At 38.2% G+C, this 19,762-nt stretch overlaps 1 protein-coding gene across 2 annotated transcripts in view; it reads right to left on the reverse strand.

Moving 5' to 3' along the window:
• Positions 1-19,498, reverse strand: part of nkain4 (sodium/potassium transporting ATPase interacting 4) — a 90,514-nt gene extending 71,016 nt beyond the window's left edge. The window contains exon 1 of one of the 2 annotated variants that reach the window (XM_079801906.1): positions 19,216-19,498. In XM_079801906.1, the coding sequence (XP_079658032.1) occupies positions 19,216-19,269 (54 nt within the window). In that variant the 5' untranslated portion in view covers positions 19,270-19,498. Of the gene's footprint in view, positions 1-5,972; positions 6,346-19,215 lie in introns of those variants that run through there. The other variant, XM_079801905.1, reaches the window with a different exon arrangement.
• Between the last annotated feature and the right edge of the window lie 264 nt (positions 19,499-19,762).

Genomic DNA, 19,762 nt, shown 5'->3' on the forward strand with positions numbered 1-19,762 from the left:
ATTTTCTAATATAGGCAACACAAGTATTATGTTTTTAAATAATGGAACTCGCCCCCTGTGTGCTCATTTTTCCCCCATCACCTTCTCTACTATAGAATATCATATGATCACAGTCACCTTTCCCCTCAGTGATATTGATCAGCACATGGGTGAATGACTGGCCGGCTGTTGCACTCAATATAGGGGATTCAGTTTTTCAGAGAGCGGTCAATATTCAAACTCAAGGCATCAATCGACCCCATTCAGAAACATCTTATTGTGGACTCAGCAAACAGGTGGTCCAAATCAGTTGTCATGGCTGGGTAATGATTCAAAAACATGCACCATTTAGCTAAGCCAGCTAGCTTAGCCAAAACGTATTATTGACAATGTGGACAAAATGCATCGGATTCATCGATTCCAGACAGATGCACAGCGCTGCTGATATCAGCGAGATAAAGCATGTGAACGACTTTCTGTTTGTACTTAATTTCATGTACATTTTATTCTAGGTTTGAAACGGCATAAGATTCACTTGCACTTCCATTTTAGCCTGTTCTTGTTCTGAAGATGCTGTTCGTTGCCGTTACAATCAATGTCAATGTCAATGTTCTCGGAGATGACACTCTTCTTGTTTGTCAACTGGCCAATCTTCACAGACAGAGACCTGACACAATCAGTTTGCCACAGTCTGATGGGATAGCACAGAGAGAGAGAGAGAGAGAGAGAGAGAGAGAGAGAGAGAGAGAGAGAGAGAGAGAGAGAGAGAGAGAGAGAGAGAGAGAGAGAGAGAGAGAGAGAGAGAGAGAGAGAGAGAGAGAGAGAGAGAGAGAGAGAGGTTCACAATACTTTATTCACCTTTTTTGTTTTCTTCTACAAAATCATGTTTTTTTTTTTTTTGTTGAAATTTTTTTTTTGTTGAAATTTTTTTTAAAAACATTCATATTCCAAAACATAACCACATTACAAAAAAACAAAAAACAACACAAACATTACAAAAAATAAAAAATAAAAAATAAAAAAATATAAAATAAATAAATAAAAAAACATGCTACAAAAAAAAAATTACATTTTCCTCCTCATCAACAGTACACAAAATGTCACCAATGCCCCAAATTTCATTAAAAACCATTATGTTTTTAGTCAAATTGTAAAAAGCAAATTCTGCTCTAATTCTTGCTTTTATCAAGGCTTTAAAAACCAATTCAGGATCTACAGAAACTTCACCTCTTAATTTTCGTTTTCTTGTTACCCATATTGCAAGCTTTGCTTCACCTATTATGAAGTTAATTAAAGAAATACTTTTCTTTTTATTAGCAACATATTTAGGACCAAATATAAAGTTTGCCATACTAAACACTTCTCCGAATTTCATAAACAAAACTTCCAACATCACAAACAAACCTCTCAATCTAAAACAGTGCAAAAAGACATGATCAATTGACTCTTCAGTATCACAGAAAACACACTCCTTTGCCACAGTGGGATCTATATGTGCTACATGCTTGTTTGTGGCTATCGCCCAATGTATGATTCTCCACTGGAGATCTGCAGTGCGTTTTTCTATTGGAGTTTTATATAAGGATCTCCAGCATCCTTTTGGGGAAGAGTCTGGTACAAAAAAATTTATCCATTTTGATTCCTTTTGATCTTTAAGCAAAGTGTAATGAGCCACCTTTACACACATTATATACAATGCCTTTTTGGATATTTCTTTAAATTGTGTTATTTGTGGAGTTCTGAAACTAAGAATTGAACTCTCATTTGGTTGTTCTTCAACAGCTGCAGAGATCTGTAACTCTGGAAATTCATAACCCATCTCATTTTCTAGTAATGGTAACTCATTTGCTTCTAAGAATTGTCGAAAAATAGAAGGCAAAACCATAAAAATTCGATTCAGTATTATTGTCATAAATCTGACAGACTTAATGCCTGTTAGATGACACATCTCTTCAGGATTCTTCCAGTTTTTCCCAGTTCTCAGATCTGATAGTTTCGTACAGCAGGCATTTGCCATTGAAGATCTCAAACTTTGCAGTCCTAATTCTTTGACTTCAATCACAGGATTATTGAAAAGAGGTTCATGTTGTATCCAGTTCCCGAGACTCGAAAACTCTCTTTCCACTTTAAACACAAAAGTCCATGCCTTTAAGACTGATTGATAAAAGGATGAGGTGCCACTCAAATCCACATCTTCCAGTCTCATTAAAAACAGCTGTTTATCGTATTTGAAAATATCCACTTTTTGCAACAAAGCACAAGCTGTTTCAGTCCACATACATCTCTCAGAGTACAACAGTCTTTGTGCTGCCTGAAGTCTGAAAGCCATAATTCTTCTTTGTATGTCTATTAGTCCATGTCCTCCGTCATTAACGGGCAAGAAAAGCACAGCTGCCTTTATCCAGTGGCATCCAGACCAAAAAAAGTCAATCAGTCTCTTCTGGATCTCACACACAATATCATTTGGTGGGTTTATTACAGTCATTTTGTGCCAAAACATAGATGCAACCACATTATTAATAACCAAGACTCTTCCCCTATATGACAATTTGGATAGCACCCACTTCCAACTCGACAGTTTTTTACAAACTTTTTCCACAATACCTTCCCAGTTCTTTTTCATATACTCTTCATTTCCTAAATATACCCCTAAAAACTTCAACCCTTCTCTTCCCCATTTCACTTCTCCTGGGAGTACTGGAGGAGGATTTTCTTGCCAGCTCCCAATAATAAAACCTTCACTTTTGTTCCAGTTAACCTTTGAAGATGATGCTTTTTCATAAACGTTTAGACCTTCTTTTAAACTTATTAAATCATTTTCCGTTTTTATAAAAACAGTTATATCATCTGCATAGGCAGATACTTTTATGGGTCTATTTTCAAAACCTTTGACCACAAAGCCTTGCAGATTTTTCCTTAACTGACAGAGTAGAGGTTCAATTGCTAGACAATATAATTGTCCAGATAAAGGACATCCTTGTCTTATTCCTCTATTAATAAAAACTGGCTTACTTAATCCTCCGCCCACCTTTAACATAGCTACTGCTCCAGTATATAAAAGTTTAACCCCTGATAAAAAAAAATCACCAATTCCAAAGGCTTTAAGTGTTTTAAACAGATAACAATGGTCTACTCTGTCAAAGGCTTTCTCTTGGTCAATAGAGAGGATGCCTATATCTTGATTTTCTATATTTGCTAATTCAATGGTATCTCTCAAAAGAAAAAGATTGTCCACAATGGTTCTTTTAGGAACACAATAAGTCTGATTTGTCTGTATTAGATCTCCAAGGTACTCTTTAAGTCTATTTGAAAAAACCTTTGCAAGAATTTTATAATCTGTGCACAAAAGTGCAACTGGTCTCCAGTTTTTTAGGAGACCCAGATCTCCTTTCTTAGGTAATAATGAAAGTACAGCCCTTTTGCAACTGGTTGGTAACTCTTTTCTTTCAAAAGACACTCTATAAACTTCCATCACATCTTCATTAATAATCTTCCAGAATTTTCTGTAAAATTCTATGGGAAGTCCATCAATACCAGGAGTTCGACCAACAGAAAGTTGCTGAACTGCTTTAGACAGTTCTTCCATATTTAGCTCAGAGTCCAGCTCCTTACGTTGTTTGATGTTAAGTTTAGGCATATCATCCAACAGAAAATCCATACTTGCATTGTCACACTCTTGTGCTCTAAACAGTTCTTCATAAAATTCCCTTGCAATTACCCTCATTTCCATTGGATCAGTTGTCAAAGTTCCATTAGGGTATTTCAGATGTAACATCTGTTTTCTTTCTACTTCTTTTTTTTCCAAGTTAAAAAAAAAAGAACTAGGAGCATCCATATCTTTTAAAAAAGAAAACCGAGATCTAATTAGTGCTCTTTTTGCATGTTCATGAAGAAGATTACTTAGGGTCTTCTTCTTTTTTTCCAGCCCTCCCATATCTGCTGTATTACTATCTATTATATTATTTTCAATTTGTTCTATATCTTTCTCAAGTTCTTTTATTGTATTTTTAATTAGACTATTTGTATGAGCAGTATAGTTTTGACAAAACATCCTTATCTGGGTTTTTCCAACTTCCCACCACTGTACAATATTGTCATAATCATGTTTTCTTTCCTTCCAATTTTTCCACAGTAACTCAAATTTCTCGCAAAAATTTTCATCATACAATAATTTAACATTAAAATGCCAATAAGAGCTAAAACTTTGTGACTTCTTCAGGCTAATTTCAATTAAACAGAGGTGATGATCTGTAAACCCATTTGGGGAAATAACTGATTTTAAAACTCTATTATTCATATTCTTATTAATATAAAATCTATCTAATCTTGCAGCACTAATATGTTCTCTGGAGGTTTTTACCCATGTATATTGTCTCGCCATTATATGCTGTTCTCTCCAGACATCAATTAAACTGTAATCTCTGATAATTGCACTTAAAACATCCGCTGATGGAGGATAAGGTTCATCTCCATTTCTGTCTATGGTAAAGTCTAAGGTACAATTCCAATCACCACCCAATATCAAAAAAGTACTCTTATCAAAATCCTTCAAATGTTCCTTTAACTTCTTAAAAAAGCAAGATCTCTCTACTCCATTATTTGGGGCATATATATTAATAAATACAAAAAACAAACCCATTATTTCAACTTGAACAATTAAACCCCTACCTCTTTCTATCTCACATTTAGAAATAATATTTATGTTCATATTCTTTCTAAATAAGATAGCAACACCCCCACTCACATTAGAACCATGACTAAAAAAGATGCTTCCCTCCCACCACATTCTCCAATCTATCTCATCTATTTTATCACTGTGGGTTTCTTGTAAAAAGATAACATTCATATTTTTGGCCTCAATATATCTTGATACAACAGCCCTTTTGTTTCTATCTCTTCCTCCATTTATGTTAATAGATCCTATTTTTAAGCTCTCCATAAAAAGAAAGGAGAAGAGAGAGAGAAAAAAGACAAAAAAAAGAGACGAATTACGATGGAAAAGAAAACACCCCCTTTGTGCCATTAAACAGATTTACTTAAGTTTTTTTAGGTCGAACATTTCCTCTCCTTAATTTTGTTACAATTTTCTTTAATCTAAACCTTTTCCTTCTGCTGAGTTCTTCAAATCCTACTGATTTCTGTATTTTTACTGCTGAAATCAAAAACTTCCTAACATCAGGGAAATAATCTTTCACTTCAACTTTTCTGCCAAATGTTTTATCCAGAAAATCATTAATGTCTTTTACAGTATACAACTGATCATCTCCACCCTGTGAAAGGATATCTGACATTTCTGACATATTATCATCATCATCATCATCGTCATCATCCTCCTCCTCACCATCATCATCATCACCACCACCTCCACTTTCGTCTAATCCATGATCAATCCTTTCCTCATCTGTCTGTATTTTTGCATTATAATTCTCACGTTTACTCACGTTCACATTAGCAATCCCAACAGTACAAGTAATTCCGGAGTTATCTGCCTCAACACTTTTCTCATCATCATTAACAACTATTTCACTGGTTGTGCTTTCTTTCCTATTTCGCTCAGTTTCAGCGATCACTTTATCTCTTTTTTTTTCTACTTCAGTAACGACTTCAGTTTCGTGCGTGTTTTCACTTCTCTCAGCCTGCATTTTATGTGGGCAAGAATGCTTTTTGTGACCAATATCACCACACTCGAAACATTTTAGACTGCCAGCGCTTGCATAAAGCATGTATGACTTTCCCTCGTGCTCAACACGAAAAGAGATATCTAAAGACGCCGACTCCAGAAACATAAACACTTGGCGTCTGAAGGAAAGCACGTGCTTTAGCGCTGGGTTTTTACAACCCAGCGGAATCATTTTTATGCCACTAGCTAGCTTTCCGAATCTAAGCAATTCTCGTTCAATAACACTGTTTGATATGAACGGTGGTACATTAGAAACAGTAACTCTTGTTGATAAAGAAACCAGCGGTGAAATGACACAAAAAACGCCACTTACCCACACTCCGCTTTCAACCAACTGACCAATCAACTTCTGTTCCTTCAAAAATATGACGACGGCTTTATTCATTCTTGAGGCTGAAACTATAGTTTCAAAACCAATTTGCTCACCCACAGCAACAAGTACATCTTCCACAGATGCATCGCCTTCAGGTGCACACCTAACTCCATGGCGGAGTGAAAGAGAGGAGTCCCGCGTACTCGCGTGAGCCTCCATTCTCACACCCCGCCCCAAGAAAAATATAAAAAGAGAAAACAAAAACAAAAAACGAAAACAGGATAATAAAAAAAAAACAAAAGAAAACTTTAAATTAGTTACAAACGAAACAATCGCTCTTCTCACCCGTGAGACCCACTCACCCCACACTCGCACATGCGCAGAGAGAGAGAGAGAGAGAGAGAGAGAGAGAGAGAGAGAGAGAGAGAGAGAGAGAGAGAGAGAGAGAGAGAGAGAGAGAGAGAGAGAGAGAGAGAGAGAGAGAGAGAGAGGAATTCTTCTCCAGCTTAAGGTGCTACACAAAACATTCATCTGTAACTCAACACTGATGCTCACAATGGGAGATCAGGATGTCAGTAAACGTATATGGAGGTCAGAGGTCGAAGAGATCAGTCAGTTGTCTGCTTGCTGGCGGGGTGTTGATAAAGCAGTGATTCATATGCAGTGACAGTGTTGACTGTGTGCTTGAGTAAGCACAGATATGAAAATTCATATCCATTTTAGCATCTTGACAATTTCTGGGATATGAACAAAACATATCTAGCTCTTCCATTTCCATTTGCTCTTCATTTGCATTTATTCATTTTGACAGAGATCTTTATCAAAAGCGACTTGCAGGGATTTCTAGATCCATTTAATATATTTCAGGGCCTGATTTTCAGTGCCGGAGTGCAGCTATTGCGCATCATTTTACTCATTCCCGCAGGTTTCGCGCTAACATTCATTCACTATAGCACGTAGGTTGAATGAGTAAATTAATCTACACAGATTATCAGATCAAATCAGTAATGTGAAAAGTTTCTGTGAGACATCATTTCACAAACACCATTAATGATTCAGTGGTACTGCGTAACTTCACTACAAGCGAGAATCCCACTGTAATTCAAGACAGTTGGACGGAATTGTCCCTTGCACATTTGGGCCAGTGTTGCATCGTCACTAAAGTTTATTATTTGCATGTCTTTTTAAAGGCCCCCTGAAATCAAAATGGAAGTTTTTTTAGCTTTTAGTATGACTATGTTAGCCTTAAGGTAATGAATGAACTGGTGTGCTCCAAAACAAATGACAAAATTCGCATTTAGGAGATATAAGCATTCAAAACGTACAGTCTCTCACTTCCGTTAAAACGAATCACAGATTTTGATGACATCATCGCAGACTTCATCGCGATCTTCTCATCAAATCTTCTGTCCAATCAAATGCTCTCTAGAATCTGAAGCGTCCCGCCCCCCTACATTATAAATAGACTGCGATGGTGGGTCTGAAATCGGTCAGTTGTTCACACTTTTTCTAATTTCTACATGGTGAATGGCGCATAGCGCACTATACATGTGATTGGAAACGATTCAGACATGTAATGCTTTCAGTTGAGGCGTATGAAAGATGGTTTCACGTTAGTTTCACGCACACCGCACACACACCAACGGCTCTGGTCTTAAGTTAGACTAGAGACACGAGAGCCCAGAGCGGATGATATGCGCGAGTCGGCGCAGACAACACAACATATCGGACCCATTTAAATTCTGCACAGAATGCTGTATTTCAAAGAGATATGGAGGAGATTATGATGATAAACAGTTAGAGATTAGGAGGAAACTCTGGCTTTACCAAACAGAAAGGCTCTAGTCAAACTGTGGCAATAACGAAACGCTATTGGCTGTTTCAAAAAAGGGCAGGAGCTGCTAACAGCTGGAGCCGTTTCAGGGGAAATTACGTCAACACATTAAATAATGCTGCGCGTTTCAAAGCACTTCAGTGGGCCTTTAAGTCTTGCCAATGTAAATATTCAAGGGATTTTAAACCATTCTGTACTTACTGAGTTCTCTGACAGACAGTTTCCTTTGCGCACATGTCCAAAGCGCACGCGCATAAAGCAGCCCGCGAATCACCAGTACCAAATTAAGTTCTATTTCAAGGCTTATTGCACTTAAAGGGTTTGTTCACCCAAAAATGAAAATTCTGTCATTAATTACTCACCCTCATGTCGTTCGACACCTGTAAGACCTCCGTTCATATTCGGAACACAAATGAAGATATTTTTGTTGAAAGCTGATGGCTGAGAAAGGCTTCAGATAGGCCTCCATTGACATTCAGTACATTAATACTCCCAAGACCCATAAAAGGCACTTAAAACGTCGTTACAAAGTCCATCTCACCACAGTGACTCTACAATAATTTTACGATGCGACGACAATAGTTTTTGTGCGCAAAAAAAAAATCAAAATAACACCTTTATCCAGCTTGTTATTGTCTTCCGTGTGTGCCTCCACGACGCATGCGCGAGAATATGACGTAGCGCCAGAATATGACGTAGCGACTTTGCAGATGGACTTTGTAACAACGTTTTAAGTGCCTTTTATGGGTCTTGGGAGTGAAAATGTACTGAATGCCAATGGAGGCCTGTCTGAAGCCTTTCTCAGCCATCAGCTTTCAACTAAAATATCTTCATTTGTGTTCTGAAGATGAACGGAGGTCTTACGGGTGTCGAACGACATGAGGGTGAGTAATTAATGAATGTTGGTGAACTAACCCTTTAAGTGGTCAAATACACACATAATTATGCCAAAATGCCCAATTTGGTGAGTATCCTAGTAAACACAGTTGGTTTTATCTTGAGTGAACGTTAATAGATAAATACAACGCACATGTAACAGTATCTTGGATCCATCTTGCGCAACAAATTTGTGTAAAAACACAAATACAAGGTACGTAAGTCACCTAATGCGGAGTTCAGACTACACAAAATCATCAGGACGCAATAATCGGCCGCTTCATCTCGTATAGTGTTATAGTGGATGACAACCAACCCCCACATTTCATGTTTAAAAGTTGTGTATGGAAGAGCTGCTGTGCTGTGGTGTTGTACTATTGGTCAACACCACAGCACAGCAGCTCTTCCATACACAACTTTTAAACATGAAACGAAAGAGAGATGATGGTATTGGTGCTGCTATGAGGAATTAAGCAATGGAGGGAATGTTCGTGGAGCTATGGCAACAATACCCTGCCTTTATGAGGTTTCCTCTTGGGACTACGACACACGACAGCGTGAAAAAGAGATAAAAGTTAGTGAACGTTGGCAGAGGCGCTTCAGCAACCCAGTGAGTAGCATTATGGTAACATGCAGCTTCGGTAGCCATTGTTTGTTTACGCTTGTTTCTGGAAGTCATTTGCTAGTTCCGCCTTCTTGATGACATCATGCACGCTGTTAAACACGACAAGCAATGATTGGTTGGGAAGCAACATGTAGTCTGACGTTTCTTGTACATGACACAAGCAATTAACGCGTCAAGCAACACATAATTTGGCAGAGTGACTGTTGTAACTGACAAAAATATTGTGTAGTCTGAACCCAGCATTCACCCACATTTTTCAAAACAATTTTTTAGCAAAAGTTTTTAGTTGCATAACTAATCTGATGTACCGTTAAAGCTATAACGCCAGCCGGAACCCATATCAGGCATTCCTAAATTACACAGAAGCGTTAGAAGCATGTGTGCGTGTCTTTTTCTGCCGTCTCATTCGGATTCATCCCACTAATTACATTTAATAACAGCGTGAGTGCATTAATGAAAATTGGTAATTCAGAGTACATAGATTGTGTGTGAGTGAGTGAGAAAAGAGAGGGTGGCACCCTTTGTTTTATAAATATTCATCTGCTTGTCTGGCTGGGAGATGCACATTGGGTGTTGGGCTGAATCATATGCAAATCAGCTGATAAACAGAGCCGCACATCTCTGCGCTCATTCGTCTGGGAGATAGAGGCTGCCATCAGGTCTCGTAAAACCACCGGGCGTTTCTAACTCCCCTAGCTGTCATGAAATAGCCAACAGGGGCAAATTAACCTTTACAGGAGGGCAAAAGGTTCCATCAACATAACCAATGAACCCCTGTAGCCCCGTAATGACACCTCGCGAGCAAATTAAACCACAAATCACCCCGTCCTCACATTTTTGCTGCCCTCCCGCGAGAGTCTTTGACTTTGTGGAGTCAGCTGGTCCACGTTTCTGCGGCTCCTCGTTTCGAAAGGGAGCGCTGTTTGTTTAGATAATCTGGCTCTCAGTGGGGGGTTAAGAGTAAAAACACATGACATGTCAACTTTGCTTCTTATAGATAGACCAAGAGGAAAGGGGGGCTGGTGGTGCTGACTGGACCTTTATTATGCATGTGTGTACATTAGAGGAACGTTTCAATACGGGTTCAATTCAAGTTAAGCTCGTCACAGAATCGGTGACACACGAAAATAATTGAATCTCATTCATCTTTGCAAGACAAAACACTATGCATTTGCAAAGCAATGTTAAAAATCACATCGTTTCAACAGTATAAGTTAACCACAAGCACGGTTGAGAACTGAGAAAATGTTCCATTTTGTAAAAATACCAGGACTGAATGGTGTTCGCTTCTGTTAACGATTCTTGCACATGCATTTTTCAACTGATATAGACGAAACGCTGTGCTAACATACTTGGAAAGAGTTTCCTGCACTCCCGCAACACCGCTACTGAATCTAGAGCACAACACAGACGGCACAAACCAGCGCAATTCCCAAACAAATGACTCAAGGTCGTTACACACCAAGCCATCAGTTAGCCAACGCCGGGCCTAGTGTTTGTGGGGTTTGCCGCATGTCACTAGTTGGACCCCCATCGCCGGCTTTATGGTCGACTGAGAATGCACTCATATTACTCATGAATTGGAGAAAGTGCAACACGCAATATGCCGGAGCAAGTCCCGCAATTCTAAATAAAAGAGCCGATTGCAATTGGTAAAGTCATCGCATCACTGCAGCTGCCTTTAGTACATGTGCATTGGCTAGTCTAGCCTGAAAAATGTGACGCATGTCAGATTTAGTTGCTGATTTGAAATGTGTTCGACAAGCAGTTTTTGAGATTTCAAGCAGATTTAGGACTTGCCCGAAATTAGCTGCCCAGAGGCATTGCAAATATGGAAAAATAGACTTTCCTTGAATGAGACTTAAAAACATAGGCAGCTGACTTGTTGCTTTATCAGGCAATGACTTTATAGGGAGCATTCACGCACAAACATTAAAATGATTTCTACCCCGAGCCACAAGACTTAAACATTATTTGTGCTGATCTGTGCAAAGTTATATAACATTTTTCAACTCTTATTATGACCTCGTAAAGCCGGTAAACCCTTGTGTGATACATGCAAGTATATCAGGAAGAAAAATCCACCTAAAAAGAATTACGATGAAAATGCATAGAGTAACCAGATGTCATGTACAGTACACTCTAAACTAACCCAATTTGAGTAATTTGGCAACCCAGCAAGTTGGGTTTCAATGTTTGACCCAGCATGATGGGTTGTTTTTAACCTAAATTTTGTTGTAACAGTACTACATTTCTGGATTAAAATAAACCTAAAATGGGTTTGAAATTAAACCCAGAAATCTTGGACTTTTACACACAGAATGACTATCAAAAGTTAAAGATTTATTAAAAATGAGAACAAGGGCAAACAGTCAAAAGTAACAACGTGCATGCCAGAAGAAAAGCAGAAAAGAATGGCAAATCAACAGTTTAGGATTATTTAGAAGTATATATATATCTGGTTTAAAAACTCGTTGCAATGCCTTGCCACATATACTAAACATTTTTTTCACAAAATGCAGATTATAATGCTATCAATGCAGAACATAACTTCAATCTAAATATAAGAATAGGAAAAATGTGCCTGTGGATGGTACCACAGAGGTCTGGCATCCATTCAACATTCAGGCCTCGATTTGACGTGCGTGCGTTCACGGGTCAGAAGTCAGAGAGTATCCTCCTCCTGACCTCATTACCGTATCTCTCCACTAGCCTCTCTGCTCTGCCATTGAGAGGTCAAAGCCACTGCCATATATTACCCACAGTCCATCAGTCACTTTCTCTATTCACCATTAAGTGTGTCTTTTCCCCTCTAGTCAACAGTGTGTACGACATGGCAAGTACAGCTTTCTTCCATTGACTGATTAGCCCTCGTTTTCTGGCTCACTTCAAAGCGCCTCGCGATTTCTGTCCTAGTTTGTTTCGTCTCTTAAGGATATAGATACTGTAGAGGAAATGTATTGCACAAGGCGGCAGTGTTTTGTGTATGTGCGTGCACTTTCAGACATAATCTCCACCTCTGACATACTTAAAGGATTAGCTCACACAAAAATGAAATTCATTCTCAAATCCACACGACTTGCTTTCTTCTGTGTAAAAAGAAATAAAGCATAGGGACCAAAAAACACCAGAAAAGTAGTCCATATGATACATTTCTTCCTTTGTTTTCCACAGAAGAAACGTCATAGTGGTTTGGACCAAGAGTTTCGTTCTTTGGTCAATTATTCAAAAAACAAACAAAAACAAAGATAAATTCAAGCTGCTTGTTAACAAACAAAAAAAAACCCGTATTATTAAGCTTTGCCTGGATACAGAATAAATTCCTCCTAGGTTAACAAATCCCTGCACAGCCCAACAATGTGAGAGAAGTGGTAATGAGAGATGGTTGATCTCAGAATTACAATGAACTCGATAACTGTCCAATGCACTCCCAACATAGTGATTACCAAGTCAGGTCGGAGAATGCCTGTAACAAAAAAAGCAAGTTTAACTCCGCACCAGGGAGTCTTTAAACCAGCTGCTGACAGTTTCATGTGCTTTTAAACAAACTCCCCATCTATTACTGCTAGAACAGAGATATGGAGGAGGAACCAAACCAGATGTTCCTCAAGAGCAACAAAGGGTAAAGTTAAAAACAGTTTCTGTGTGTGTGTGTGTGTGTGTGTGTGTGTGTGTGTGTGTGTGTGTGTGTGTGTGTGTGTGTGTGTGTGTGTGTGTGTGTGTGTGTGTGTGTGTGTGTGTGTGTGTGTGTGTGTGTGTTTGTCAACCTGCATTTCCCATGCTCCTGTGTGTCTGTTCCTCTCCTTCCCTTATCCTGAACACAAACAGGTGTGTACCCCTCTCACAAACAAAATCGCATCAATATGGAATGATTCCTGAGGAATTGAGCAATGAGGAGCCATTCAAAGTTCATATCTAAACTTGTACATGCCAAGCTTGCAGCCATGATGCTATGGCATTGCTATGTGGTTGCAAAGGTTTTCTGGGTAGTTCGCTTATTGGACTCACTCCTAACAAGATATTGTGGTTAGGGATGCATTGATATTAAAAGACGGAAAGAGAAAAGAAACAGAGGTAGCAACACATCTTTTCTTCCGTATTGTGACGTGCATCCAAGTCGCAACGGATTACCGAAAAAGTTGTTGATTGGATTTTGGGGATTCCAGTGAGATTCCAGTCTATTGTGGAGGGACGGGGTTAAAGCAAACAAAACGATTGGAGAAGTCCGGTATACATCACCAGAGAGAAGTCTGTCGTTTCACCAGAAGATCGCGTTGATATTTTAATTAAAATTAACATTACGAGTAAAAAAAAAAACAATTACATGGATGAATCAGTCACAATAAGATCAATGTCATGCATTTACAAAATACTTTAAAGTTCTAATAACTTTAATATTAAAATTCTATACTATTTTGTCTAATTAAATTAAATATAAAACACAACCCTAAAAATCAATGAATCGGTCACAATAAGATTAATAGCATGCATTTACAAAATACTTTAAAGTTCTGATAACTTTGACATTAAATATTTCAAATAATATTTTGTCTAATTAAATGAAAAATAAAAAACTAAAAATCACATCTTTTTAAATGCTACAAGTGAATTCAGGCATCAGAACATTATAAATGTACAGCATTAATATTCATTTTAAAACTTAATAAAGAATACATTTAACAGTGCTCTTAAATTATTGGTGTTTTTAAAGGCTAACTTTAAGCTTAATTTTTATATTGCCATTATCTAAATCCAAAAATGAGCATAAACGAATTGTACCAATATTGAACGTTAATGATTAATTCAAAAAGTTCTAATACCGTCCAACAACCGATACAGTACTCAGGGCTTCAGACTGCGACCAAATGCTTGCATTTTGATACCTTTTTTCCTGAAATTTTGTTCGAGGTTACATTGGTGCCACCCCCACGGCGCCCAACTGATATGAGCTGCCATTTCTATTGCATATGTGAAAGTGAATTTGAGAGTCAAATGCAAGCACTTTTCAAGGACTTTCAAGTGCTTCACACTATTTCCAGCATTGAAAAGCTCTAAATATTATCCAATTTTCATGTTATTTATTTGAATGATTTGTAAAACTAAAAGTTTAAAGGTGTAGGAAAACTAACACTTTTTTTGGCAAACAAGCACTTTTATTAAAGAAATACATAAAATTACCACTATAACCAGTAGATGTCGGCAGAGGAGCACTTATTTGACTTATTAGCCATTTCCACTCCTCTTTCCTAATATATGGGAAAAAGTAGGAAGTCACAACGTCTCATGAAAAACAAAAACCTATTTGAATTGCGACTGAATTACACAGAAACAGAAAATAAGCCAAGAGTGCTCCTTTTATCATCATTGAAGCTGTCGGTCAGTTCAGTGTGATACTATAGAAGAACAATGGTACATTTAATAAGAGTAGAATATTTAACATTTTCTATAAAACAAGGTTTTTGCACATTACTGTTGTTAATAAAAGTTTATCTGCATATCAATTCAAGTTCAGTGCTTCACTGTAAAAGGTGCACTATGTAACATTTTTTCTAGTGGTGTCAACAATAATCGATTCGGCAATGCATCGCAATGCGGGGCATGCACGATTCAGCATCGATGCGGCTAAGTGCCATAATCGATTATGTCATCGTTTATTTTCTGGCCTTGAGTTGGACAATAAAGTTGTGAAGTTTCAATTACTTCCGGGGTCATAACAACAACAACAACAATCAAGATTGCTGAGGCGGAGGGAGATTACTAATGAATTAGAACACTTATGTTCACTACTGGAAAAAGTTGGCTGTTATTATTGCTCTATTTAATTTTAAATGGTTCTAAAGCAGAGAAGAGAAAAAAATTCTCATTCAAAGCACTGAAAGCAGATTTATGTTTTCTTTTTCAGGTTTGAAAATGCCATATCCAATACCCTGTACCATTCAATTTTATTTTATTTAATGACATTTATGTCAAAGATACAGGAGAGTGATAATACACACATAGCAGCCAATAAAATCTGTTGTTCAATATCTGACTGCTTGTATTGCCTCATGACTGATTAAAAATTTGCCTTGTTGTGTGCAGTAGAATTTTGATGCATCGCAATGCATCGTAGAATCGAATTGAATCGAATCGTTACCTGGTGAATCGTAATCGAATCGAATTGTGAGGGCAGTCCCAATGCACACCCCTAATTTTTTCCGTAAAATATCCAAAAACCACTAGGCCAGTGTTATATATTTTGTTCAGTTGAGTACTTACAATATCCCAAATGTTCCCAACTATTTGTAAATCGTGAGAAATTGCTATTTCAACCAAAGAACCGGGACGTGTGAGGGAGTCGCCTGTCGATGGCGTCATATCTGCGTTCCCCTTGGTTTCCGGTTTTATTTTGCAGAAACGCTTTACTCTCACTGCAGTGTGAACAAATGTCATAGCAGCCGCCGAGAGAACGCACAGAGTAACGGCATAACTTCATTTGCAACACACTCAGATGCATCTGATATGATAAACAGAGCTGCGTTACCTCATACTCATGACCGGAAAAGCGGAAGTGGAGTCGGCGACTGTGTCATAATAAAAGTCCCGCTGCTGGCGAGGCGTGTGTTGCCTTCATCTTATTAACACTCGCTCCTGCTCTGCTTCATACTACAGTAATGTTAATAATCACATCCATGATTTCTGCCCGAGTCCTATCCCGATTCTTTTCCAACGGCTGTGAGGTAAAGACCACATGTCCCAAGATTCTGCGCTCAAACGTGGCGTCATCAAACTACACCCTTATTATGAACAGGCGACCTCTAGTGGACGGAAAAGTTACATAGTGCAGCTTTAAACTTCCAATAAACAAACATGTAGGCTAATATTATTAGTAACTGCACTTATTAACAAAATGCAAAACAATAGTAGTTTATTATTAAATTAATAAATTAAACTTTATGATAAATTTATGGAAAACTTTGTGCCCCTGCTCTCAGATGTTAGTGGTACTGATTGTGTATCACTAACTCTGGTCTCCAGATATGGATCATGTCTTACCTTCAGTCTAAATCGATGGAATTTTAATTTTTCATCTTTGTTAAAAGTCTGCCAGGCAAAATTCATCCGATCACATGAAAGTAATTCTTAAGCAGTGAGGAACAATTTACGGGCCAAAGTTGATCGTGTTAGGAATTTGTTCAAATGTCTTTGACTTAAAAGTATAAATCCTTATACTGTATAAACGACTGTAATAGAGAAGCGTCAAACCACCAATCATCCAGTGAATGACTCATATTCCCAGTTAGTCTAACAGAGTTTGGACATCTTTCCACTGAGAACCGTACGAGTGGGAACAGTAGTAACTGCCGACTCGTTCGGTAAACTCTGTGACATGAAGATAATAAGATCTCATAGGAAGACAGAAAGCAGAACTACATCAAAGCCCAGGAATGTTTTACCCCCGAGGTGCCTAAAATGAAAAGAAGACGGACGCTGTCAAGCTCAGGAAGGGCAGAAGGTCTGACACTGGCCAAGTGTGTGTGTGTGTGTGTGACGTGCAAACATGCATGTGGGCCGAGGTGTATTACACATCTGTCTTTAGGGGGCAGGTGTCAACGGCTTTTTAATGCTCCTGTCAGAGAGGATTGTGGGAAGAATGGACAGCACCTCGACTGAGCGTTACACAAGCAGTGCCACAGGTAATGGAGAAAACAAGAAGTGTCTACTTCACAGCGTCAACAGCAGTTACATTTGAATAACGTGCAATCAGTCTCCTGCAGCTGTTTACCGGTGTAGGCATACACCAACGCCTGTTTACATTGTCATGGGATTCGTTCAGTTGTTGAGACTGGGATTGCGGATGGGGGCGGTTGACTGAAACAATGCAAAAAAAAAAGCAGCTGCAAGACTTTCCGTATGGAAATTAGGACACCAGCCACTCACAGCAGAACGATGATGGCTGACTTTGAAGTCAATATAACATTTCACTGACATACAACTTCTGTGAACACTTAAGCTAGGATGGAGTATCCGATGAACCCGAGCGGGCTGCAATAAAGATTAAGCGACAATTACAGTATAATAGCTTCTTGAGGAGAGACGAACATCTCTCTCTTTGACAGGAACATGGATAGATCTAACTAATGACTAACCACTGAAAGCTCCTGCCAACTCTATCTAGAGTGTAAACAGATCAATTTAGTGCCGAGGTGCTTACCGTGGGGTCTGTAGAGTTCAGGCAATGAACTTTCACATACTAGACTATTGTTCAAAAGCATGTAAACACAATACCCTCGGTGTCAACACGGTCAGATATTTATGGACACTTCATCCTGAAGGTCCATTTTTCACCTGTTGTGAGTTCAACACGGCCACAAAAGCTCCGCAAGTTTTGTAGGAATTAATTCTCTGAAACTGTAGTAGTGACAGATCTTTTCTTTCATATCACATTAGAGTAAAACAGATTATCAACAGGGGGCGGGACTTGGTTTTATGCATCAGTTGTTGATTGGATGGAGGCAGATCTTAATTTAAGCATTGTGGAGGGGCGGGGTCTAAGCGGACTAAATGATTGGAGAAGTCCTGCATACATCACCAGAAAGACGTCTGTCATTTCACTGGAAGATTGAGTTATGATATTTGACTAAAAATGATGAGGTAAAAAAAAAAACATGGATAAATTGTTTACAGTAAGATCTATAAAATGCATTTAGAATATAAATAAAAAAATATTCATAAAATATTTTAGAATAAAAAATATATATACAAATTTTCACTTCATGGTGACTGTTACGTCCTATGCGTGTTTTCTTTGTTATGTTTTGTTTTTTGTTTTTAAGTAACATTATATATATTTTGATGTCACAAGCTATGATAACTATGATAAATTCTTCTTTTGTTCCTTTCCCCCCCCCTTTTGATTTTATGGAATTTTTTAACTTTTACTGTTATTATTACTTTTACTATTATCATTATTGTAATTGTATTTGTTCGATTGTTGTGTGTGTGTGTGTGTGTGTGTGTGTGTGTATATATATTTACATGTATATTTATATGAATGTATTAATATAAATAATTGAATATATGTTATCTATTTTCTATTGTTTTTTATTGATTCATTTTAATTCTATTTTCTGTTTTGTTAAGCTTTTGTATATGTTGGAGTGGGAAGAAACTTGTTCTGTATTTGTATTGTTTTTGTGAGAAAAATTTTTTGGGGACAAAATTAATCAAAATAGAATTGGGAAAAAAACTGTCACCCAAATTGTAAAGAAATGGTTTGGAATTTTTAAATATTTTAACAAACAACGGCAGAAAAACAAAATGGCTTTTGCATTTAATTTAATTACAAAAAATAATAATTTAATTGTAAAATATTTAAAAATGTGTAAATATAATTTTGTGGTTTACTATAATGATTATTATTCTATACTTTAGACATCTGACAGTGTTGACTCATTGAATGACCAGCATGGAAAACATTTAGCCAGAAAAAGAAACCCTGTCTTAGCAGATTAATCCAAAACAATTCATTGGTATATGACCTTTTGCAGTCCTGTATCCTGTGTTGTCCCAGCGCTCGAAAAGGTGTATGACAGAATGAGAAAAGTTCAATTGGGATGACTGAAGCTGCATTTAGTGCAAGAGCAGAAGCACTCAACTGGTCATAAAAGTGTCTTTTACAACTCTGGGTTATATTTTGGAGTGTCCGACTACTTAAACACATGTTCAATCTTAGATCAAGACAAGAGTTCAAGGCAAGCACACACAATATTTAAATAATGTACTCATTGTGTATCCAGTGCAACAGCAGCATTACAACAACAACAAAGCAAAGGGCAGGCGTGTTAGAAACTAAACAGCTGGTGAACACTCATAGCCTTATTATCATAGCCTTGTGTGAAATGCACATTTTTAGAAAACAAACTTACCAACTGAAACGTGCACAGAAATATAAGGGTGCACCGTCCGCTGCAGCAGCCCATTGTGTAGTTAATAATGAGATCCTGAATATAGCTACGAGTCTATCAGCAGAAAGTCCTAAACAAACACAGAGGAGCGCGTCAGTCTCTGTCCGACACAAAGCGGCTCCGTTCCCATTGTTTCCTGCGGCGCGCGTGGAAGTGTGAAAGCTGAGCAAGGGGAGCGCGTCGCGCGAGGAGTGTGTGAGACTCGGGTGTGAGTGACTGGAGTGCGAAGAAAGAGGCAGAAGGAGAAGAAGAACAAGGGGTAGACGGGGTAAGAGGGGCGGGGGTAGCAGGCAGAGGGGGGTGTATGTAAATCACAATGGCTTGTTCTCGCACACACACACACACACACACACACACACACACACACACACACACACACACACACACACACACACACACACACACACACACACACACACACACACACACACACACACACACACACACACACACACACAGGCTGTGTGAATAAACCACGGTGGCTGTGATGCTGTTTCGAACCCTAAAA

The sequence above is a fragment of the Gobio gobio genome (assembly GCF_949357685.1).
Source record: "Gobio gobio genome assembly, chromosome: 21".
NCBI classification, from domain to species: domain Eukaryota; kingdom Metazoa; phylum Chordata; class Actinopteri; order Cypriniformes; family Gobionidae; genus Gobio; species Gobio gobio.